The 25376-nt window shown below is 42.4% G+C and overlaps 1 protein-coding gene across 2 annotated transcripts in view; it reads right to left on the reverse strand.

Moving 5' to 3' along the window:
* The window catches only part of COL4A5 (collagen type IV alpha 5 chain), a 144296-nt gene that overhangs the window by 47617 nt on the left and 71303 nt on the right, over window positions 1-25376 (reverse strand). For both annotated transcript variants that reach the window (XM_048865518.2, XM_048865520.2), the window contains exons 9-29: window positions 23532-23612; window positions 22371-22433; window positions 21507-21542; window positions 21368-21409; window positions 21139-21231; window positions 18363-18416; window positions 18196-18252; window positions 16069-16113; window positions 15914-15967; window positions 15618-15659; window positions 14350-14473; window positions 13186-13359; window positions 11590-11673; window positions 10253-10345; window positions 9141-9211; window positions 8730-8921; window positions 7853-8021; window positions 7039-7131; window positions 6848-6952; window positions 6076-6173; window positions 4788-4938 (exon numbers count right to left, since the gene is read on the reverse strand). In XM_048865518.2, coding sequence (XP_048721475.1) covers window positions 4788-4938; window positions 6076-6173; window positions 6848-6952; window positions 7039-7131; window positions 7853-8021; window positions 8730-8921; window positions 9141-9211; window positions 10253-10345; window positions 11590-11673; window positions 13186-13359; window positions 14350-14473; window positions 15618-15659; window positions 15914-15967; window positions 16069-16113; window positions 18196-18252; window positions 18363-18416; window positions 21139-21231; window positions 21368-21409; window positions 21507-21542; window positions 22371-22433; window positions 23532-23612 — 1921 coding nt within the window. The remainder of the gene's footprint in view (window positions 1-4787; window positions 4939-6075; window positions 6174-6847; window positions 6953-7038; window positions 7132-7852; window positions 8022-8729; window positions 8922-9140; window positions 9212-10252; window positions 10346-11589; window positions 11674-13185; window positions 13360-14349; window positions 14474-15617; window positions 15660-15913; window positions 15968-16068; window positions 16114-18195; window positions 18253-18362; window positions 18417-21138; window positions 21232-21367; window positions 21410-21506; window positions 21543-22370; window positions 22434-23531; window positions 23613-25376) is intronic.

Below are 25376 nucleotides of genomic sequence, written 5' to 3' on the forward strand. Positions count from 1 at the left end.
TTAGTTCAACAGTGAGGAATCTCAGGGTTTTCACATTCATTTTCAGAAGTCATCTATGAAGTGTCTACACATTGTTCATCGGAATCTGGTCCCTGTGCACATGCAAGTGGAAGTTAGATGTGCAAAAACCCACTTGTGCATGTAATTTCAGAGGCCACTTTTGAAAGATGGTCCAGAGACTTGTTCTTGTGCCATAGCCCACTAGTCTAACAAACTGTTCACAAATACCTTTGCTATACAGCAAACCAGAGATATATTGCAATACAGTGCAGACAATTGCTAATGCCACAAGTTCATAAAAAATTAAAGCAGCTTAAGTGAAAATAAAGTGCATCAAATTGATGAATGTAACATAAGAATGGCCGCTCTGGGTCATATCAATGGTCCATCTAGCTCAGCATCCTGTTTCTGACAGTGGCCCGTAACAGATGCTTCAGAGGAAATGAATAGAACTGGGCAATTCTGAGTGATCCATCCCGACATCCGGTTCTACCTTCTGTCTGTTGGAGGTTTAGGGACACCCAGAGCATGGGGTTGCATTCTTGATCATCTTGGCTAATAGCCAGTGATGGACCTATTCTCCATGAACTTATCAAATTCTTTTTTGAACCCAGTTATACTTTTGGCCTTCACAACATCCCATGACAACAAGCTCCAAGGATTAACTATGAACTGTATGAAGTACTTCCCTATGTTTGTTTTAAACCTGCTGCCTACTAATTTTGTTGGGTGACCCCTATTCTTGTGCTATGAGAAGCGGTAAATAACACTTCCCCATTCACTTTCTCCATAGCTTTCATGATTTTATAGATATCTTCATTATCTCTTTTCTAAGATCAACAGTGCCAGTCTTTTTACTCTCTCCTTGCACAGAAACTGTTCCATACCCCTAACCATTTTCATTGCCCTTCTCTGTACCTTTTCCAATTCTAAGATATCTTTTTTGAGATGCACACAGCATTCAAGGTGTGGGCGTACCATGGATTTATATAGTGATATCATGATATTTTCTGTCTTATTATCTATCCCTTTCCTAATGGTTCCTAACATTGTTAGCTTTTTTAAACTGCCACTGCACACTGAGTGGATGTTTTCAAGTGCTTTGGAGGATAGGGTTAAATTTCAGAATGATCTGGAGAAATGGTCTGAAGTAAACAGGATGAAATTCAACAAGGACAAAAGGAAAGTACTCCACTTAGGAAGGAGCAATCAGTTGCACACATACAAAATGGGAAACGACTGCCTAGGAAGGAGTACTGTGGAAAAGGATCTGGGGATCAGAATGGATCACAAGCTAACAACAAGTCAACAGTGTAACTCTGTTTGGAAGAGGAAAAAAAGAAAAAAGCAAGCACCATTCTGGGATCTATTAGCAGGAATATTGTAAGCAAGACACGAGAAGTAATTCTTTCGCTCTACTCCATGCTGATTAGGCCTCAACTGGAGTACTGTGTCCAATTCTGGGCACCACATTTCAGGAAAGATGTGGACAAATTGGAGTAAGTCCAGAGAAGAGCAACAAAAATTATTAAAAGGTCTAGAAAACATGACCTATGAGGGAAGATTGAAAAAACTGGGTTTGTTTAGTATGGAGAAGAGAAGACTGAGGGGGGACATAATAATAGTTTTCAAGTACATAAAAGTTTGTTACAAGGAAGAGGGAGAAAAATTATTCTCCTTAACCTCTGAGGATAGGACAAGAAACAATGGGCTTAAATTGCAGCAAGGGTGGTTTAGGTAGGACATTAGGAAAAACATTCTGTCAGAGTGCTTAAGCATTGGAATAAATTGCCTAGGGAGGTTGTGGAATCTCCATCATTGGAGATTTTAAGAGCAGGTTACACAAACACCTGTCAGGGATGGTATAGAACAGATAATACGTATTCCTGCCATGAGTGCAGGGGACTGGACTAGATGACCTCTTGAGGTCCCTTCCAGTACTCTGATTCTATGATGACTCTACAGTCTCTTTCTTGAGTGCTAACAGATAATTTAGCCCTCATCATTTTATATGTATAATTGGGATTATTTTTCCAATGTGCATTACTTTGCCCCATCAACAATAAATTTCATCTGTCATTTTCTTGCCCAGAGACCCAGTTCTGTGAGATTTCTTTGCAACTCTTCACAGTGAATGTTGGACTTATCTTGAGTAATTTTATATTTGTGTGTAAATTTTGCCACTTCCTGTGTACCCCTTTATTCAGATCATTTATAAATATGCTGAACAGCACAGATCCTTGAGGGACCCCACTATTTAACTCTCTCCATTGTGAAAACTGACCATTTATTCCTATCCTTTGCTTCCTGTCTTTTAACCAGTTACTGATCCATGAGGGGACCCTTGCTTTTATCCTATGACTGCTTACTTTTCTTAAGAGTCTTTGGTGAGGGACTTTTGTTGGATCATATTAAAGAAGTTCTGTATTAAAATCACAAATGAGTTTGATTCCCCATAGTTTAAATTCCAAGGTATTACTAATTAAGAGGTCTCTTGGTTTTTGGTACTGTTTCTCTCCCTCTATGTGTGAAACTTGCAAGCTGCTAATTGTGTTAGTACATTCTAAGACAGAGTCTGTTCTCAAAGCAATTCACAGAGAGAGAGACTCAAAGCAATACTCTAACAACAGAAACAGCACCCAGAGACTCCCCGCCCTTTTGTTGTATTAACAATTGTGATTAAAATAGAGATAGAGGATGTATGTGGATGGATGCTTGGTGTGGATAATAACTGAATGATCAGGGAGGTGCCAGCCTAAGAACCCAGTGTCCATCGGCTGAAGAAGGCGTCAAGTGGAAATAACCAGAGGACCCCCGGAGGGCAGACTGGAATCCACCCAACAGCCTCAAGAATGGGAGAACCAAAGACCAAGATAACATCTAGCAGCACGGAGCCGTCAGGAATGTGCCATCTGCTGATTGATTCAGCAACAGCATGATGAAGCAATTCCCATAGACTGGCACAGGAAGAAATTCGTATAAAAATAGATTCTAAAAAGTGAGAACTTTGGGGTCTGATTCTGCAAACCAACTTCCAGGAGCATCAGATGAACATCTGACAAGGCCCTGCTCCCTCCTCATGTCCAGGCCACCTGGCCAGTGGCTTGGCATGAGCAACTCTAAGGCTGGTAACTATGATAACAACCTTGCAGAACCTGTGTGTGTGTGTGTTTGTATGAATGAATGTGTGAATAAATATGAGATTGAATGGAATGTTATAGCTATAACTAACTGCTTACTATGATTCTTTCTGTATTCATAATAAATGTGATATTTTGCCTTTTTCCCTTTAATAAGATCCTGCTGGTTTTTAATTTATTGGTATAACACTTTGTCAAAGGCTTTCTGAAAGGCCAAGCACACTACACCAAGTGGATCACCCTTGTCTACATGCTTGTTGATATACTCAAAGAATTCAAATAGATTGGTGAGGCATGATTTTCCCTTTACAAAAACCATATTGACTCTTCCCCAGCAGATAATGTCTATCTGTCTGATAATTCTGTTCTATACTATAGTTTCAGCCAAATTGTCTGATACTGAAGTTAGGCTTACCGGCCTGTAATTGCCAGGATTGCCCCTGGAGCCTTTTTAAACACTAAGCATTACATTAGCTACCCTCCAGTCATCTGGTACACAAGCTGATTTAAGTGATAGGTTACACATCATAGTTAGTAGTTCCGCAATTTGCTTCAGAACTCTTGGGAGAATACCTCAGGTCCAGGTGACTTATTACTGTTTATTTTATCAGTTTGTTCCAAAACGTCCTTTACAGACACCTCAGTCTGGGAGAGTTGCTCAGATTTGTCACCTAAAAAGAATTGCTTGGGTGTGGAGATCTCCCCATATCCTCTGCAGCGAAGACCAATGCAAAGAATTCATTTTGCTTCTCCTTGTTTTCTCTGAGTGCTCCTTTAGCACCTCAATTGTTCAGTGGCCCCACTGATTGTTTGGCTGGCTTCCTGCTTCTGATGACTTAAATTTTTTTTGCTGTTAGAATTTGAAGAGCAACTTGCTAAGGACACAAAAACTTTCTTGAGCTGCCCACTTATACTTTTGTAGCTGACTTGCCAGAGTTTATGCTCTTTTCTATTTTCCTCACTACACTTGACTTCCAGTTTTTAAAGGATGCATTTTTGACACCAATCACCTCTTTTACTCTGCTGTTTAGCTATGTGGCGTTTTTTGATCCTCCTACTGTTTTTTAAAATTTTGGATATACATTTAGTTTGGGCCTCTATTATGGCATTTTGAAATAGCTCCACACCGTTTTCAGGCATTTCAACCCGTGACTGTTCATTTTAATTTCCATTTAACTAGCTTCCTCATTTTTGTGTAGTTCCCCTTTTGACTTTAAATGCCTACTTTGGTAGGTAAACAAGAATGCAACGAAGTGGCTCCATTTAAAGTACGGCACCCTGACCAGAGGGGATTTGCCTCTATCAGCTAGAGGCCAGATTTTAAAACACACAAAAATATGCATGCACTTCGGTCTGCCTGTACCCTGGGAACACAAACGTCAGTTTGCCATGTGCATTTAGACAGGAACAGTCTATATGCGTACCAAAAGGCTTTGCACTTTGGAAAAACCAGCCCCAATGTAAGCAGTCTCAGGGCCAGATTTTTAAAGGTATTTAGGTGCCTAACTCCCACTGAAATAATGACAGTGGGAATTAGGTACCTAAATACCTTTAAAAATCTGGCCCTAAGCAACTGTCACACAATGACAGGCGATTTTCAGTGATTAAGAGTCATATCGAGTTCAACAGAAGATAATGAAGCTGTACCTTTTGGCCCAGGAGTTCCATCAGAACCTGACTGCCCTGGAAAACCAGGGTTTCCTGGGAAGCCAGGATCACCTTTCAGTCCCGGAACTCCTTTAAAACCCGGTGGCCCTGGTGGCCCAGGTGGTCCCGGGACACCAAATCCAGGGTCCCCCTATGATGTAAGGAAAAAAGAAATGGGTTTCGCAGGTTAGCCTTTTCTAGTAGCAAAAGGGGAAAACATTCCCCCCTCCTCTCCAGCCCCCCAAAAGCCATGAGGTTAAAAAAAAGACTCCCAAAATATTTACAGCCACACAACTCAGGCAAATCATTCTAGGGAAGATTAGGCAACATTAGGCACCTTATAGAAAAGGGGGATTTCTGATATTACGGCAAAATCCATGTCACCCATCTAGTAACAGGACATACTCCTGGAGGGTTACACTCCAATCCTCCAATACCATACAAACATGACTGGCCTCTGGCAGGGAGTGCGCAATAAGGAGGGAAGGGCCACCTGACATGGATGGTGTGGAGGGCCAGCTCACATCACACCTAGACAGAATGGCTCTAGTATTGCAGCTATGAAGTGTCCAGGAAGGGAAAGGGTAAAATGGGGCACCCCTCAGGAAACATGGCCTGAATCATACTCAAAGTTCTTTTCTTAGGGTCAGGGGAACCTTCTTGGACAAGCCCTTGGTTGGGAGTGTAGCCACCCTGACTGCAGTCTCATGAAACAAATCTATTCAAATTTGATGCTAGAGGAACTGGTAGGAGAACATCATTTGCTGCACTCATGAAGGACCATTTTTGTTGATTAGCTAGTGTCTTCACTCAAATTTGGAAGAGCCTTAAGGGATTAAATGAAAATATCTCCCTACTTTTCAGCTGCATCCATTCCAGGGGAAGGGACAAATGCTGGTGGGTAAGAAGGAGGCACACATTTTCAGTAAAGTTGACCATTCCATCCCCACCCCATCACCAGTTTAAGGTGGACAGCTACAGAGAGCATCCTATCCGGGTCTGCCCTATGACATGCAACCCTGGTCCTACACATCAGGAGACTGTGCACTGTAGATGTTAGAGCAGACTCTGCAAGGCAATGCAGCTGGACATACAACACTGGGGACAGCAGCTACTGAGTAAGAAAAGATAAATGACTTGATAGGTCCTTTGACTTGAGAGAGGTGAGAGCTGCTTACAGATGCAGACCCTTCCCAACCAAAGAAGAGACTTTACAATGGCACAGTTGAAGAGACAAACTTCAATCTTAAACCACAGCCCATTAGAAGAGAGATTGATATTTTCAGACCTTTTGTCCTGGGAAACCAGATTGTCCTGGTGGCCCTTCAAGCCCTGGTCGTCCAGGGGCTCCTGGTGCTCCTGGGGGGCCAGCCATTCCTGGGAAGCCTACAACCCAATGAGGAGGTTAGGATAACAACTGAGGTAAGGCAACAAACAAGTGTCAACACATTTCAGGGAGATTTAGCAACCACTGTGTAAGTGTTCTTTTAAAAGAGCCCCCTTATGTCTGGTTCGCTCAAAATGCACTATTGCACCAAAGCACCTCAGTTCAGTTTAGACAGCGGTGTGTATAATGCACTGTATATCGATCTGGACCACTACATCATGGCACAGTCCCAGGATACCTCTCAGATCACCCCTTCTTATGAAGGATGTTCCTCATTTTAGGTATTCTCATTGTGGCTGCAAATTATTTACATCAGAAACATGGAATCAGGCGACTGATTGTGGAGATTATGTTATTTATGCTATACACTGCTTGAACTGTCTTCTTCTACAATGTCTAAAATCTCTTCTATTTGGTTTTAACCCCAAGGATGGGTTGAAAAGCCTAAGCTTCCACAAAAGTACAGGAGAACAGACATGAAGGACCATAGCTAAACTGAGGTTTTCCAATGCTTTTAACAGTGGCATGCAACTTAGGTAGGCATTTTTAAAGACTTTGGAGATTTAAGAATGTAACTATGTGAGCAAGCTAAGAAAAAAAGATTAAACCTGAAAAATGACACTGCCCAAAGCCAGTATAATTCCCTTCTCCAAAGGTGTGGTAGCAAGTATACCTTTTAGGCCTGGTGGTCCTGGAAGTCCAATGCCAGGTATACCTGGATCACCCTTAGGACCTGGGATGCCTGACAAGCCAGGCTGACCTGGCAGACCAGGATCACCTGCAGGGGAAAATCATTTTTAATTAGCAAAAGCAAGTCAGAGTGAAAACTCAGAGGGTTACTTGGAAGTCTAGTTATGCTCTTACCAGGAAGTCCTACTTCACCATTTCTTCCTGGAGATCCAGGGGAGCCTGGAACTCCTGATTCTGTAATAGTTTCGCCAGGTTCACCTTTCGGACCTAAGAGTGGATAGGATACAGACGCATCATTCTACAGCGTACAGATTCTGTACGTAAGGAGAGAGATCCTTAGTCATCTACACATAGATGGGGTAGATTCACCACTGTGTTACTCCAGTTTTACACTGTTGAAATAGCACTGAAATCAGTGAATCAGGTCCAGGGTCTGACACGTGGATAATTGAAAAATTGCTTATCTGCTTTATCAATCTAAATGCAAGTGTAGTTTCTTGTCACCTTATATCAAAAGTTAAAGTCACGTTCTCTTGAAGACTTTTCTCTTCCAGACCTCACCTTATTGAGCCTCACTATGCCCCATTTCATGGGCTCAGAAGCATTTCTTGCCATATGTGCATTATAAATTGTTCTTCAAATAAGTCATGAAGTCTGCTAGTGATCATCATCTTAATAAAAAGTTACATCATTTACCATAGCATAGGGTTTAGCAGGGTGCCTTTAGACTGCAGAGGTATTTCCAGTTTTACAGCAAGCTGGTTTACAGTCTTTGGCTTTGGATTTCAATACTGTTGAAGAAACGGCAATTTGTGACAAACGCGAGGCTACGGGCAGGGAAGCTCACAAATGCCATGATTAATTACTGCTTTCAGGTACAATTTTAAAAGCCTTCATGCTTGTCCCTGCCCAATGATCTGGAAGCTATGCTGAGCCAAATGGGTACAACTTGCTGTTATTGCTCAATATCATATGAAAATACACCCACCTGGAACTCCTGGGGGCCCTGGGCGACCCGATACACCTTGAATGCCTTTTTCACCTGTAGGACCTTGTGGGCCAAAACCAGGAGGTCCCATAGGTCCTCTGTCTCCAGGAAGACCTGACACTCCTGGATCACCTGGAGGTCCCATTCCTCCTTTGAAAGCAACACCACCCTGAACAGGAGGGTGGGGGAGAAGAGCAGTCATTTGCTTTAGAACAGATTTAAGAGTTTAGTTTTAAACCTAGTGAAACAATTATTTTTGTTTAGAATTTCTGGTAGCTGTCTAACATGTTATCATAGAACCACAGAATATCAGGGTTGCAAGGAACCTCAGGAGGTCATCTAGTCCAACCTCCTGCTCAAAGCAGGACCAATCCGCAATTTTTGCCCCAGATCCCTCAATGGCCCCCTCAAGGATTGAACTCTCAACCCTGGGTTTAGCAGGCCAATGCTCAAACCACTGAGCTATCCCTCCCTCTATCATCATGCTGGAGATCAGGTTAGACTCTTGGTCCTTGTAACTTTCTACCCCAGATGCAAGTTAATGAAGTGCCATGTGGGGAGGACAGTGAGCATTGACACTGTATATTGTTCAAGAGCAGTCCCTCTACTCATTTAGAAAGAGGGACTGACAGCTAATCAATGGAGACCCATTCTGCCACCCTCATGCAGCACAAATCACAGCTTGAAGGGGAAAGGGCAAAAATAGAATAACTGTCAGAGATGAGGATGGGCAGCTTTTATAATAGACAGATTATTTTATTCAGCCACACTTATGCTTAGGGAAAAGTGGATTTTCACATCCCCTTCTCTGTACTTTTCTGAATGGATTCACAACATTCCTAAGACCTTGTTCATCCAAGTATAAAACCCAACTTACAGGTTCCCCCTTGGATCCAGGAAGACCTGGCAGTCCCTCTCGTCCAGGAGAGCCATCTATGCCAGGAAGACCAGGAGGTCCTGGGAAACCAGTGTCCCCTTTGTCACCTTTCAGTCCTGGGAAAGCCAGGCTGTCCCCAGGGTCCCCTTTAGAACCAGGACGCCCAGGGGCACCTGGAGGTCCTGGAAATCCCTAGGGAAAGAAAAGTAAACATTTTAGGTTTTTCCTCCATCTCCTTTCTGAATGCTGCAATTTTATGACAATAGGTTCATGGTAATTAGAGATGGAAAAGGACTGTTGAATAGGAATTTTTCCCTGTGCAAACGAAAGGACATGTAGTTAATAGTAAATTGATACTATGCTTACGATAAATTAGATTCAATTCCCCCCATGAAACATACTAACACTTACTGGTGGCCCTACCAGCCCGGTTAAGCCAGTTAGCCCTTTTTCACCTTTCGATCCCGGGAAACCAGGAGATCCTGATTAAATAAAAGAATGCAAGATTTAGGCATTGGGAATATCTGGCACTTAGTTTGACGTACATACTTGCCAAGGCTGAGGCAGTAGGAGAAATCTCTTAGAGCAGGCAAGATTTAGACAGGGGTAAAATTTTCAAAGGTTCCAATGTGACTCAGGCTCCTAAATCCAATTTTCAAAATATTTAGCACTTAAGTGCCTACATCTCATTGAAAATCAATGGGATCCAGACTCTTAAGTGCCAAAGTCACCGGGGAACTTTTGAAAATGTTACCCTAGACCTTAAATTATTTTGAAGTCACCACAATTTTGTGAAACGGTGATGAGATCCTTATCCCACCACCAACTACTCTGATATTGAGGATGGCTCTACAACACATCAGTCTCATCTAGTAGATAAAGTCATAGATATTACTCACTCAAAAACTGCTGTATAGATTACCTGTCCTATTAAAAGCTGCTGGGCCAAATTAATCCCTAGCATATGAAATTGCAGCTCCACTGATGTCATTGAAATAGCAAATGCTCACTTAAACCAAGACCAAATTCAGTCCACTGTTTTGGACAGCCTGATCTTAGGTGAGTAAAACTAATTTGAAACTTGAGGTTTATGTCAATGATGTTGAAAGAGATCACCCCCTACAGTAATCTCTGAACTGGTTCTTTGTTTCTTTTGAAGCAGGAAGGAGTTGAAATTCATTTCCCTTCCAGGTAACCAGGTAGCAGATAATACCCTTTAAGTAAGCACACTGCTTGTGAGCCTGACTTTGACTAGCAGAAAATATCAAGTGGGAGCATCTGTACCATTTAAAAAATCTGATTCTTAAGGGTCAGATTTTCAAAAATGGGTGGACTTCCGCATATATTCAACTCGTCTACGGTGAACTCACGTGTGCCCTTGCATCCCATCACTTGGGCACACAAGGGTAATGTGTACATGCACATTGAAGTTAGGCTTTGTGTCTGAGTTTGCACACAAACGTACACACACCTGTGGGCCATAAAATAAAGAACAAAATGCAGCCAGCTGTTTTTTATTTTACCTGGGCTACCTGGAGGTCCGGGTGGTCCCCTGTCCCCCGGAGGCCCAGAAATGCCAGTTCCTATACAATTAAAGCATGTCTCTCCCTTATCACCTAGAAAGAGTCACATTATAAAAGCAGATATGAGCATTTAGTTCTGGAAAACACAGAGCATCCAACATAATAGTACTGTCATTATATTCACGGTATATATCATATTGCATATGATAATTATAATTTTATAGGTTTCAGAGTAACAGCCGTGTTAGTCTGTATTCGCAAAAAGAAAAGGAGTACTTGTGGCACCTTAGAGACTAACCAATTTATTTGAGCATGAGCTTTCGTGAGCTACAGCTCACTTCATCGGATGCATACCGTGGAAACTGCAGCAGACTTTATATATACACAGAGATCATGAAACAATACCCCCTCCCACCTCACTGTCCTGCTGGTAATAGCTTATCTAAAGTGATCATCAGGTGGGCCATTTCCAGCACAAATCCAGGTGAGAAAACCTGGATTAGTGCTGGAAATGGCCCACCTGATGATCACTTTAGATAAGCTATTACCAGCAGGACAGTGGGGTGGGAGGAGGTATTGTTTCATGATCTCTGTGTATATATAAAGTCTGCTGCAGTTTCCACGGTATGCATCCGATGAAGTGAGCTGTAGCTCACGAAAGCTCATGCTCAAATAAATTGGTTAGTCTCTAAGGTGCCACAAGTACTCCTTTTCTTTTTATAATTTTATATAATTATATAATATCTTAATAGATTAGCAGAAGGCTTCTCATAGACATCACTTTTAGCATCCTTGATTTTTAGGAACCAAAGTAGCATTTAGATCTACTATCACCCGAAAAAGGACTCCAGGTAGAGTGCATGGTACACAGCAGATGTATCTGATGGAATTTGTTTAGCAAAAATGCAAAACAACACAAAACAAAAAACAAACAAAAACCCTTTCAATGTTCAAAAATCCAAATGTAGAACTTTTTCCAGGTATTAGCTCCTTTAGGGGGCAAATCTTTCGATGCTAGGAGCTGGGATTTCAAAAGACATTAAATGCCAGCATCAAGAGTTATAATCATGATTGGGAAGAAAGAAAAAACAACCAATATGGGAAATGTTTAGTAAAGTACAGCTGGCATAAAAACATTCTAATTATACTCTCTTAAAAAAAGCCTACAAGGTTTTTTTTAGAGGTTTAACACTTTTATTGATGTACACCCGGCTTTTCTATGATGCTCAGCACTGTATTAGCTGAGCATTTCCTACGTATTCATGAATTTATCCTCTTTGATGTGGGAGATGCTTTAAACAACAAGAAAGAGACAAAGCATACTTATGACAATGCACCTTTCTGGCCTCGCTCCCCCATAAAACCTTTGTCTCCTGAAGGTCCTGGAAAACCCGGGGGCCCTCGCTGACATACTCTGTCACCTAAAGGTGAAAGAGTTGAGAGAAAGAGAGAGAGAGTTAACTCTACTATCAGTTGAACGGAGACAGGAAACACTAAACAGAGATTGGGGAAGCTCCACACCGGACACTGCTAAAATGGGGCTGTGGCTTCTACACTGCACGGTACAACAATGCAAGCCATAAAACACAAGAAAACAAACAGTTACATCTACACCCCAATCAATATCCTCCCCCTTCCATTCCTCACCCCCATCCTTAGCAACCGATATGCAGCCATAACTCTGTTCATAAATGTGCCCATATATACAGCGGCACCCATGGGGAGGAACTCTCATGATATGCAAAAGCCTCAGCGTAGAGACACGAAGCTTCTCCCTGACTCCCCGCTGCACATCCATGCTAGCCCCTCTCTCCCAATGCCTTCCCAAAGTTCCACTCAACCCCGCATTCCCCCTCCAAGCCTGCTCACTCTGCCTGGCCCTTCATATCCCTCATCTGAGCATGGACCACCAGAGCCTGCCTCCAGACTCTCTGTTGCTCAGCTTATCTCCCTACCTTCAAGCTGGGACGCAGGCTGGCAAAGTTAGAATACAAAGTAGCAAATGGACCTGAACCAGTCCATTCGAAATATGGGGAATAACAATGTATTTAATTAAAAAACCTCCAAAGTAGCCTATGCCCAAGACGTAATGTGGGGCATGTGTGTGTAGGGAGGGGAGTTGGAGTTCATGGGGGATTTTGGCTGTTTAGTTAGAGGACCCAAAGAAACGAGAAGATGGAGCAAAATTTAATATAGAGAGCACTCTGAAAAATGTTTCCTTTTCAAGTTATGAACTGTTTTACTGAAATGAAACAGAAATTTTAATGGTCCTCTAACGAGTTATTAGGCCAAATGTGGAGACTAAACTCAATCTCTAAAGAATGACAGAGAGGGACTTAATTCTTATTTAAGTGCGAATCCCAACACATCCTTAACTACTTTGTTATTTAGAACAAGTGGGATTTGTTAGCACGAGTTGGAAGCAGCATTATTCTGCACCTCTGGGGCCACATCATTGGCCCTCCTCTATTAACACTGTGCCACTGGAGTGGTGCAAACTGACCTTAAAGCGGCCCTAAAGCTTCTGAGATTCCCCCAATATGGGGGAATCCTGGGCTGTAATAAAGCTTGTAGAGCCCACTTTACAAAAAGGGGTACGTCAGGGCTGGCGGGAGCCAGGAAAAGGCATGGCAAGGCCACACCGAAACACAAGATTATAATTCCTAGCTAGCAAGGGGACCCTTCCAGACCACATAAAGTTAGGGTAGTCCTTTTGGTGCTCTAACTTGCACCAGGAGCTGGGAAGGAAGCATAAAGGAGACATTACGTCACCTTTGTCTCTCCATTACTTCAGCTGGAGCTGAATTGTGTCCCTGGAGCAAGGGGACAAAATAAACCTATGTAATAGATATTTAGTCTCTTTTCCTTGTTGCTGAGTAACTATCTATCTGTCAAGTATTTCAAGGCTGCAGGTCAATGAAGATATCACTTACTAGGAGGGATAGTTGTTCCGGGAGGTCCAGGGGCACCTGGAGGTCCAGGTGGCCCTGGCCGTCCATCAAGTCCAGGCTGTCCAGGTATGGAAACTCCGGGTAGACCTTGATCCCCCTTCTGTCCTCGCTCCCCAGGCAAACCAGGTGGACCAGGGGGGCCTACAACTGCAATCCCTAAAATGGAAAAAAGCTAATTCTTCAGTATCTCTGGTTTAAACCATGGACTTTTGTAAAGGTGACAATGAAAGCTGGCTAGGTTGCTGTTACTACCATAGGCAACATCCTCTCTCTAAATCTTCATGTATGTGACCATGGCATAGGAGTTATATTATGGAGTAAGAGTTTTCATCAGGCCTCCATAAAGAGAGCCAAATTACAGATGTACCCATTTTTCTATGCAAACCAGGTAACTGCGCATCCTGATGTACATGTGTGCGCACAAGTGTGGAATTTGGGGCAGGCAAATATTACATTTGCAGAGACTTTTGGTGAAAACTTGATCCCAAGACTTAACATGAGTAAACAATTTAGGTAAGGAAGGAATTGTAACAGGACTAGAGAAAGGAAAAACGTGTATTTATTTGTCATAACTTTAGAGTTACCTAATGTTCTCTTTCCCTGTACAGCTTTCTGATAGACATGGCTAGCAAGCTCCTTTAACCCCTTTCTAAACGTGGTCCTTCATCAACTCTACCTTTAAGCACTTGGCCAGTCTGTATTTAAACCTATATTTAATAGTCAGTCTCAACCGTTTTGACACAAACTCTTCTCCATACATATGGAACTCTGATAATATACATTACTTGCAAACAACAAAGGGCTAAACTACCCTTAAGTTACTACTCCAGCACTCTTAACTGGTGATTCATTGACAGCCCTGAAGACTAGCATCCTCTGTTCACCACAGAACAGTAAAAGAACGGACCATGAATGTTCAAGAGTCCTCATGCCTCAACCCTCAGCTGGAGGACTATCTCCAGGGTTCAAAGGTAGCTCTTAATAGTTTTGCCTTCACTGGTCATTCAGGCCATCTGCCAACCAGGGTATCAATTGTGATGGTGATTATTGCTACACTGCCACTGCCCCACTAGGCTGTGAACTAAGATCATGAAGCTAACTAACTCCAGATAGCAAAATACACAAGCAATTCACCTCAACTCTTACCTGGAGGCCCTGACAAGCCAGGAGGCCCTTGCAAGCCAGGATATCCACGCTCGCCTTTGGGTCCTGGAAATCCTGGAAGTCCTTTATTCCCTTTTGGTCCCACTTCTACACCATTTCCTGTGATCTGTCATATCAACAAGCCAAGAAAAAGTCACAAGAAAGGTGAAGAGAGGTGGGTCGGTGTGTAGCAAAGCCACAAGAGCCAGCTCACGACATTTCAAACCAATGGCACGATCCTTCTAATGCAACTGGGATCCCAAATAAAAGTCTGCTAAAAAAAGAAAGTCCCCTGTTCCAGCAGAGTGCACTATTATTGTGAGGCCGTACTGCATTCCCACATGGTTAGCTAAAAAATACTAGTGCACACTTCATTCTTGTGGTTTGAGAAGCAAATAGTGTCAGAATGAGAGCAAGAAAGGTTTCCACAGCCAAGCCTCACGGCATACCCCATTCCCAAAAACAGTGCGAGAAGAAAACCTACAATACACCCACCCAAACTACAGAATCTTCACCCCAGGTATTTTAAAATCTTTTGTTTTCATCTGACAATTTATTCAACTGCAGTTTCAACTATGGTGCAAATCCATAGCAATGCCACATATGTCAATGGAGATACTCTGGATTTGCATCACTGTAATAAGGCAGAATTTGACCCTATTCTTGGTTTCCGGGGGACTGCTTGTGGAATAAGATATTACTCTCTGAAGTGAGGTTGAATCCAACCCTATGTGAGAACTCCTGTGACATCATTAGAATTTCTCAGTTGCAGACACTCCATGACCTACAGGATTACATTAATATGGATTATTATATGAATAATAGCGTGGGGATATTTATATTTTCATGGTGCTGTTCACTGTGGGGATGATTAGAGCAGGTTGGAAAAAAATTCAGATTTCATTGAAAAAAGCCACTTTCCATCGGAAAAACATTTTGACTGAAAATTTGTTACCAGCTCTACTGATTATGATCTTAATTTGTGATGTTTTTATTCCATTGCCTTCAGTGGATTTGCCTCTGATTTACACTGGTGTGAGTGAGATATGAATCTGGCCTTGTGTTTATAACTGAAAGACCTTGGAACGCAAGATCACACATTCTAAAGGAAGGGAGCAGTGGGTTGTGGTGACTAACACTTGGTGCTACCTGCTGGATCTCTTAGGCACTAGCATAAACTGGAAACACTAATGTCTGGAAGAAATGAGGAGACAAAATGGTGCACTGCCAACCAAACAGAAGAAAAGGAGAAGAAAGCAAAAGCAACTTACCACTCCAGGAGGACCAGGCAGACCACGTTCACCTTTCAGACCCTGCCAATGATATATTTACAGATTATTGAATGACATATTTGTGAACACGAGAGCTAAAAAATTAGTTTTCAAAAAGTGTCTTATGTTCTTATGTGTCAGGAAACAAGAGATTGCAAAGATTCTGTTGCAGGTTAACAGATAAGGCAAGGCAATGCAATTTCTATACAGTAGGAGCTGGGCATTGGTATGTAAGCTTCAGTGACAGGCAGGCTTTTACTCTATTCTTGCAGTAAAGACAAATAACCCACACTCACCTTTTCACCATCTCTTCCCGGAACACCATTTAAACCAGGCTCACCAGGTAAACCCTTCAAGGAAAGGAAAAGAAACATCCTCAAAATATTCGCTGCAAATATCCCAAGAGCATTACAAAGAATCTGCTTAGGTGAGAAACGTATAAGATACTCACATCCCTACCAGGCTGACCAGGATCTCCATCTTTGCCAGGTTTCCCCTTCAAAACACAAATGTTCATTGAAAAATAAAAAGTTTTAGTGGCAAAGAGCCATTGCCAGGAACTGCATGATTTGTTTCCCTTTGTAGTAGATAAATGAAGCAAAGACTCTCTAGAATGCAACCCCTATGATAAATCTCACAATTAAGAGAGGTGTAATAAGCCGGCATTAATTAAATTGAGGATTAACATAGAAAACCAGGGTAACAAAAGCTTGATCAACAGAAATCCTAAGTATTATCAGAATGCAGCATAAAATGACCTCAAATTTAACAAGTGCTGATTCCCCCACACTGAAAGTTTTCCTGGATATAGATTTAGGGCTTAAATTGTGATTCTAGTCTGAAAAGTGAGTTTTTAAAAATGCACCTTCATACTCAAATGACAGTGAATACACATAGGCAGCAGATACCTGATTATTGTCAGGACAAAAGAGTTTGCACCATTTTTACTGTTACCACTGCAACACCACCACATACTGGAGACAGTGCGCTGGATTCTACTGCAACTCAGTCATCAACAGCACTGTTGACTAGGTTTAGACACAGAGCCAAAATTTGCCCTTAGTCACACCCAAACAACCCCACAGCAGACAACAAGGGCCACACAGGTGTAACTAGGACAAAGGTTGGTTTGCAGAATTTTTATTACTAGTGATGATGCTCAATCTGGAAAAAAAACAGTGCTTTGAAATTCCAGGCTGACTTTCAGAGGCTGGCAATTACAAAATCATCTCCGTACTTGTAAAAGAGCCCACTTGATACAGAAATTGAGACACGTGAAATAAAAATGGAACCCCACATGCTACTGTAGAGTCACACCTCACAGCAGAACTGCATTTCGAGCCCCCAGTAAACATAAATGTCCCAAATCAGAGGGGGAAAATATACTGTGGGTAAAAGTTAGGGTGGAAGAAAGAAAACAAGCATTTGTACCCTTTCTGATCTATGCAGATTTGTGTCCCCTCTCCCAGCAATTAATATCTCACAGTGAAGCAACTTGGGAAAGCATGCAAAATATAATGGGAGTTTTGGCCTTATATTCTTCCCTCTCTATCCTACGTCCAAAAAACAAATGAAAACAAAGCCCCTCCTGAGTGAAACGTAGGACTCTAGAATGCTGAATTCATAAATGGACTTTTTGCACAGTCTTTTTTTAAACCAGGGGCTGGGAAATGGGGAAACCTATCATAAAAGCATTTTATCTCACCTGGTTAACCTCTGTGAAACCTATGGGTCTGATATTCGGAAGGGCCCACTGCCCTCAGTTGAAGTTGTGGGCACAGGAATTATACAAGGAAACTAACTTCCAACAGAGAATTTATGAACTGATGGCAGCTTGTCTTAACTTCATCTCCTCAGTCCACCTACTGGACCCCTGCTGATCTTACTTCACCACACTGACCTGTGATACCCAATGCAATCCCGACTCAAGAAAGGTGAATAGTTGGCTCTGAATCTATGACTGAAGTGACCTATTGCCATCCCTGCAAGGTATGCCGTTACCCTGTGTTTCCCCTCACCAGACTGCATATACATAGCAACAACTCCTCCAGAGACAGCAGATAGGAGTTAACTTTTAATACAGTTTTCAAAGGCTACTGTTCTACTTGCTCACCTCAGAGATCACTCCATTTAGAATGGGTTTTCAGGCACCAGCTTACAAATGTGTCAATAGCATGACTTACTGGAATTCTGTTAGGGTAACTGAATGGAGACCCTCTCTGAAAGGAAACTGTCACTCAAGCTGTGCAGCCTCAATAGCTTTAAAGAAATTTCCATACATAACTGTAAAGCGTTTATGTCCAATGCTTATGACAGAGATTCTACCCCTTTTGTTCCTGCCTCAAGATTAAGATCTACATTCAGGGTAATTCCACTAGGGTGCATTGAAAAGGTGCTTTTACACTCAGCTAGAATCACACCAGTGAATCACTAGTGTCATCTGCAATATCTTGTAGATCATTGGAGGAAATAAAATCTCTTACCAAGAGAGTCTGATGGCCTGAATTCAATATCTGCTTAATTCTCAAAGCTAAAAGCATTTGGAAAAATAAATCTTTGGTTCAAGGAAGTTACTTACTCTTTTGCCTGGCTCTCCTTGCTCACCTTTTTCACCTTTCACGCCACCTGAAGGACCCTGAACACACAAACATCGTCTTACACTCAGCCCATGGGGACAGAGCAGAACGAATTTACAATTCTCTTACATTATTCTAAGAAAAAAATGCCACCGTGGGAATTACTCACAGGAGGACCTTGTGGCCCAGGGGGTCCTGGTGGACCTCGTTCTCCTGGAATACCCTGTCAGGCATGGGGAAAAGAGAGAGAAGGGGGTTAAAGCCCTCACCTCCCAACATTGGGTCAACTGTTTTAAACAGGATTTTGCTGCCATTTAAACTTCTTCATGTGCCACAAGTGCTAGTGGTTTTTATCAAGTGTCTTTGATCCATGTGTATCCCAAAGTACTGGTACAAATTTTGTTAACTGATCACTCTATTTATTTCATTGAATCATTGAGATACAATTGCCTCTTGCATATAGCACAGTGGCTGGCTAGCTGCCCACAGCTTGCTGCACAACAGTTTAGGGCAGGAAATAAAAATAACCTAGCCAGCTGAAATTACAGGAGGCTAGTCAAGGGGCAGAGAGTAATTACTGAAGATGCAAGGACACCATTAATACCTCTGCTCTTGGGAATAATGCCATTGGATTTTTAGTGAAAGGTAGGACCTCTGTTTTCTATAGCTGCAGTTCCGGTAGCACACGCTGAATAACTAGTTCATTACTGACTTAGAGTGGAGAGCATCAGCTACTGAATCCCTCAAAGCACTTCATCAGGATTTGCTTTTTTTCTTGCAGGACTTCCATCCACATACAGGCCCAGCCTGACCTTGCTTAGCTTGTGCAATTAGCTGAGATCACAACTTCAGGTGCGATGTGTTAAATTTGGGATGGCTCCTTTACAGAATGAATAAAAACTGAGTTGTGATGGTGATCAGTCTACAAAAGTTCACTTCCAAGTACATTACTTTAATCAAAAGTCTAAATATTTACCTTAAAATTATTGCTAGTGTAAGGCCAAATGCAATTTGCTGGGAGATTGTGTTTGTAGGTCTTGGTGCTTTCTAAGGAATGTACAGTCATACTGTCTTGTTTTGTATATTTATACAGCTGCCTTTTGGCATTATTAGACCTTCAGAGATGTCAGATGCAATAGTGTGTAAGCTGAAAATAAACCCCAAAGGAGAAATCCAGACATGCCAAACCCGCGAAAAAAATGCAGATATTAGGTTTGTTTTTGGCTTAATTGGCTCGTAAGTTACTTGTTGGCTAGTTTTTGGCTTGTTTGGCTTGTAGCTTATTGCTTCTTTTTTTTTGATCGGCTCCCAGCAAGCAGGGACAAGGGGGGGCAAGCAGGGGAAAGGGAGGGAGAGAGTCAGGGGTGCACAGTGGTCCCAGACTGCACGCCAGGAGGAATTTAGTCACATAGAGTGTTGGGGTTCTTAGGGATTGGCTTGTTTTGGCCTCGTTTTGAAATGGGATTAGCTTGATTTTTGGCTTATTGTGAAAGTCGGGGTGCTTATTTACTGTGTGAAAGTTGGCAACTGTGGTGAAATCCTGAAGTCAATGCAAGTATTGCCATTGATCTTAATGGGGCCAGAATTTCCCCACAAATTTAGAATTAAAGGGATGGCCAGTTCTCTGCTTCTTCATCTACTACCCTGGGCCCAGTGAATCAGAGAACACCAGAGTCTCCCACCTTTCCAGGATGACTCCATAGGGTGGTTGTGTATTAGTGGATCTGATGCTTCAATAGGGCCAAAGGTTCTTATGAAGGGAAGGACAAATTGCTTTGGTTAAAGTGAAAGGAGGAGAGGTCTGGCACATCTTCCCACATCCCACTTAAGGGCAGACCACCAATGCTTTCTTCATGCTGAAATGTTTGCCAACAAGAACAGGATGAAAAGGTAGAAAGAATGAAGCAAGGTTTTAATCCTAAAACAGCAGCAGAAAACCAGACACCCGGGTGCAGTGTAAGCAGAATAGAAGAAGGACCACTCCTACCTCAAAATATACACCTCATCCCTTGCCTAAGGTCAGGCTGGTGTTTGGCATTACCACAGAACTTCAAAGGAAAAAACCCCAAAGCACTCATGCCCCTGCTTGTACTGCCTGACTCATCTGGGATAGCCCCTATAATAGAAGTGGGATTGTGAAAAGTTGTTGGATCAACAGGACAGGACAAATTTAGTATCTTCAGAACTGGCATCTCTCCCAATGACTCTTCAGCAGTTAAGGGTGGGGAAGTTTCTGTACAAGTTAAAGCAACAGTTGGGAAAACGGAACTTAAAAATCAGTAGCAATATTGCCAGCAAGGCTACAGATTCACTGGGGTAGCCAGATGTGCATATTTAGGATGTGGATTTAGGTGCTTCGAAAATGGAAAATGACTTTATTTAGACCAAAAGAAAGAAGGGACTCAAGATGTCTTGTATGACAAGGAGGTTAAGTCAGCTGCATTTTAGTTTTTACAGGACCCCTCATTATAATATGATAGATGCAGCTCAGATTTTCATAGATGTCTAATGAATGGGAATTGGGGAACTGAATCCCGAGAGAGCTTGGAAAATCTCAGCCTGGACGTTTAGAGTTGACTAGCCATTCAAATCTTGCTGTGGAAGGTTAATTACTTTTATTGTTTCCATAGGATTTCATTTTGGAGACTGTTTCTTGTGTAGTTTAATTTTTTAAATAATGGGAACATGTGGAGATGGCTCAGACATTGTGCAAAATGAAATAACTGAACCAATATGATTGACCCACTCTCTGATATAGGAGAAATGGATAGGTCTGGCTGAGGCAAATGACAATTCAGTGCTTTAGAAAAAGCAGCAGGACCCCCAACAAGCTGTACTTTGGGGGATGTCATTCTGAGTAGTACAGCCTCCAATGAATGAGCTGCTCTAAGTAGCTGGCCAGGTGCTTACCACAGATGGACACGGTTTCCTCCATTCCCACTCACCTGATCTCCTTTCTGAAACTCTATGTCAGTTGGTCTCTTCTGTTCCCCAATTTGTCCTGGTGGCCCTGGAGGTCCCTGAAGGCCTTGGTCACCCTAACACCCAAAAAGATGGCAAAATATATAAACGTTCCCAGGCTATTACAGACATGGACAACATGAGCCATGCCAGTATGCAGTAAAAGAAGCTTGAATTGTTCTGAAAGCAATACAGTAAAAATCCTCTACTCACTTTTTCACCCTTGGGTCCTTGGAAGTTCAAACCCATATTACCCTGCAAAGAGTTAAAATAATCAACGCTTAGAACAGAGTTGAACAAAACTAAAGGGAAAAATAAGAAAAGAAGGCGGCGGTGGGGCGGGGGAGTATACCTTAGGCCCTGGAAGCCCTGTTGGACCAGGAGGTCCCTGTAAACCAAAACAAAACAAAATCATTCTGTTATAACACTTTCTGCTCAGGGGATTGCAAAGCACTTTGGAAACAATGATGATGAGTTATGTTAATAAATAATACCACTGCAACTAATTCTGAAAGAGCCGACCTGTATCTTGTCCTAATTATTTACATCATACCCATATTGACTGGGCATTTGTGTCTCCCACTGAGAGTTGGTCCTCATCCCCAGAAGTTTTACTCAATGCATTAGTATATACAATTGCTTCCTTATTTAATATGCCCAGTTGCAGGTTCAAGTGGAATCCCAAATCCAACACTGATCTATGTGCAAATCCCACCTTGCCCCTGCCCCCAGAGGCTCATAGTGCCCAAAAGGGATAGAAGCAATACCATTCCACTGCACAGGTAGGAGGATAGGGGGAGACAGCACAGGAGCTCCCTCTGCTGTGGTGCACAAGGGGCTTTGGGGGCAGACTGAAAATATGGCTGGTGGATCTGGGATGCATTTAAGCCACCACAAATGGTCATCTAGTGGGCGCAGCAGCTGCAGGGGCACTGAAACAAGCTGGGGTGCTGAAAGCCATTGAACAAAACTGTAAACCCTGTATAGGATGGAAGCTGTGCATGCAGTTACTTTTATTACTTCAAGCCAGAGGGTGCTTAGTGAGCAGCTGTGGGGATTGCTATGGTCCTGAAGCAGCAGTAGCTACTGCTCAGCAGCTCTGCCTCCAGCTGGAGGCCTGGGCAAGGAGAATTCTCTCCCCCTGTTGCTGAGAAGCTAAATTTGCTTCTAAGAATAGAAAAGAATTAATTCTATGTGACAAGCTAAGGAATCTTACCGTTAAACCTGGTGGCCCAGGGGGACCAATAGGACCTTGTACGCCCAAGGGACCAGGTGGACCCTGTTGGGAAAGGGAAGGAAGGAGTCAGAGATGCCCCTTTCAATGAAAAGCTCCAGCTGGCATCAGTTTGGGAGGGCCTTGGCCATGCAGACAAGAATTAGCACCTCATAAATGTCAACTCCAAGGACCCAACCATGACCCTGTCCATGTACAGCCCACATCTAAGGGAAAGGCCTCAAGACCACCAATACCATGGGGAACTTACAGCCACTTAACACCAGGGAGTGCCTTGCTGTCAACTTTCAAGGTGCCTCTTTGGATTGCACAAGTTTTTTTTTTTTAAACCACTTTTACTCCTTTCCTACATGAAGCAAAAATAACAGGGCACTCTGCATTTCTATGGTCTCTTCCAGCCAAGAGTAGACAGTAGCAAGGCACAGAGCAGAACAACAGAGATGCCAACAGGCCCAGTCTGATCAGACTAGTCCTGTGGTTTGCCTCTCTGCAGTGCACTGGGAAACTGTATCCTTGCTCATGTCCTGTGCAGGCTCATGGGCTCCTCATTCTCTGCTCCCCACACCTCTCCAATAAAATTACTAATGGCTCAACAGGGGAGCGGACTATCTGGTGTCACTAGCCGTTTTCACAGGAAGGTGTGGGAAGCAAAGACCCACTGATGGGCTGGAGCCACTGGACTGCTGAGGAGATGCAGCCTAAGGAGAACAGCTGAGGCTCTGCTCTCATTTCCCCTTATCCACAGCCCAGCAGGGCAGATGCTAGTTTTACTAAGGGAGAGGAATAGTATAGAACTCAGGAACTAGCCCAGACTCAGAGTGCGTCTCAGAGGGGTAGGGAAATACACAAGCGCACTGTGGCAGCAAGCAGGTAGCTCTTAGCACTGCTATACTCTGAAGACAGCAGCCCCAGGCCCTCATTGGCCCCCTGCTGGCTGCTTCACTCATGTGCAACCTCACTTCCCAAAAACTATACAGTACATTAAATGTTGGACTTGTTCCTTTTATAGAAACACATGTGCTTTATAGCACTGAATATTGTTCTAGCCATTGATTATGCTGTCAGACTGAATTAATATTCAGTTCAGTGTAGTTTGTCCCCTACCAAAAAGCATACAATCAACAAATACTTTAGGCAACTTACTGGTAACCCTGGAAGTCCTGGAAATCCTGGGTCACCTTTCTGGCCTGACAGTGATGACAGAATTATTTCACCCGGATCGCCCTAAAAGAACAACAATTGATTTAAAAAAATCAATACCACACTGCATTCTTCCAGTTCAAGCTAGCTTCAAAAGACAGTGAGAAGTCATATTAATGCCCAGAGATATGTAGAACTACTATTTCTATAACACAGGTACTTCATTCTCCAATAAACAACCCTTTTAAAAAAATGTTCCCTATTTACTTACAGAATTAATTTTTGCGGTGCTTAGAACCTTTTACCAGCCATCCAAGTACACCATATTTTTATCTGCATGCTGGATAAAAGCACCCAACTTGAATTTCAAAAGGTTAGGGGATTAAAATAAACATGAAAGAAAAGTAAAAAATATTTTATCTCCATTGGAAAGCAACAAACGGGTTGCCAGAAAATTGGTTTACACAGCTATCTCCCATATCCCAGAGGATGGGCCCCATTACATTAGGGTCTGCAATTACCTTAGGCCATACAGCATAACTCAACTTTAAGCAACGCTTCTTATGTGGCTTTGTTATAAGTTTATTTACAGATATTTGACTTTTTTCTTTTTTCTTTTTTTTAAGTTGGTTGGGAAGTGGGAGTGGGGCTGGGGAAAAAAAATGCAGCAGTGTTAAAGTCATCATTCCATGACCCCACAGTGCCAAGCTGTCCTTTCAGCAGCAGTTTGAGAGAACTTTTCCATCGTCCAAATTTAGTATTTAATAGAAGAAAGTATATTTAAATTGGCTCTCGGTCCATATGCTCAAGTAGCTCAAAAAAACAAAAATAAAGGCTTAAAAAATAATAAAATGTGACTATATTTAAACTAGGAGGAAAAAGGTGCCTCTCTTATCCATCATGTAGATGTTTCCTAAGAGAATATAACTCTCTGCATTACCCCTCTTCCCATGATAATTTAAGTGATGTGTAATATTTTCTAACAGTAATTAGCCACTGCAGGGTGCACAAGCAAGCTACTTGTACACTTCTTGGTGGTTCTAGGCCTTCTATTAGCCTAATGCCTCACAACACACCTGGGGCATTCACTAATAGCCTGCTTGTGCACACACCATTGTGTCTTATTGTTATATTAAATTACAATGGAAGGAAATTGTCCTTTAAAATAAGGATCTATGCCTGTGAGGAGAATCAGATACCAAAGCTGGTGTGTCAGTGGTTTTCCAGTCTTGGGGAGAAGGGTGTGTGTGTGTGGATTATTATTATTATTTTGTGGATTTATCACCTGTCCTGGAACCCATTCTAGTCACCTGTGATAATCGCCATTTCCATGGTTCTTTGGGGAATGGGTAGGACCAAGGGACTCTGAAGCTACTTCATTTTTAACACCTGCAAGCTCAGTGTGCTCCTTGCCATATGTGAGGCCCGTAACAATGTGATCAAAATAGTTGGCAGGATAGAAACAACTGTCAAGGTCATGCTAGTGATTTCTCTACAAATATTCTGTATTGTAGGATTTTCTATATTTTAATCTATTTAGAGCGTATGCATATACACCAAGGCGTATGCATATACACCAAGATACACAGTTTAAAACACATTTCTATACTGTTAAGTAGTTCCTATAGAAGAGCAGAGATAATTCTAACTAAGAACTAAATCATCTACTTTTTTCTGTGAAGTAGCAATTTACGTTCCAGCATATAGGAAGGTCCCTGTGTATTCCATGATCCCATGACTGTAGAATTTCATCCCAACTTCTTGCTAGCCCTCATGGTTGAGAAGAAAACCATTAAGCAAACAAATTGGCATGCTGTTGTTTTCCTGAGTCTGCAGAACATTGCTGAG

This window comes from Caretta caretta, chromosome 9 (genome assembly GCF_965140235.1).
Source record: "Caretta caretta isolate rCarCar2 chromosome 9, rCarCar1.hap1, whole genome shotgun sequence".
NCBI lineage: Eukaryota > Metazoa > Chordata > Testudines > Cheloniidae > Caretta > Caretta caretta.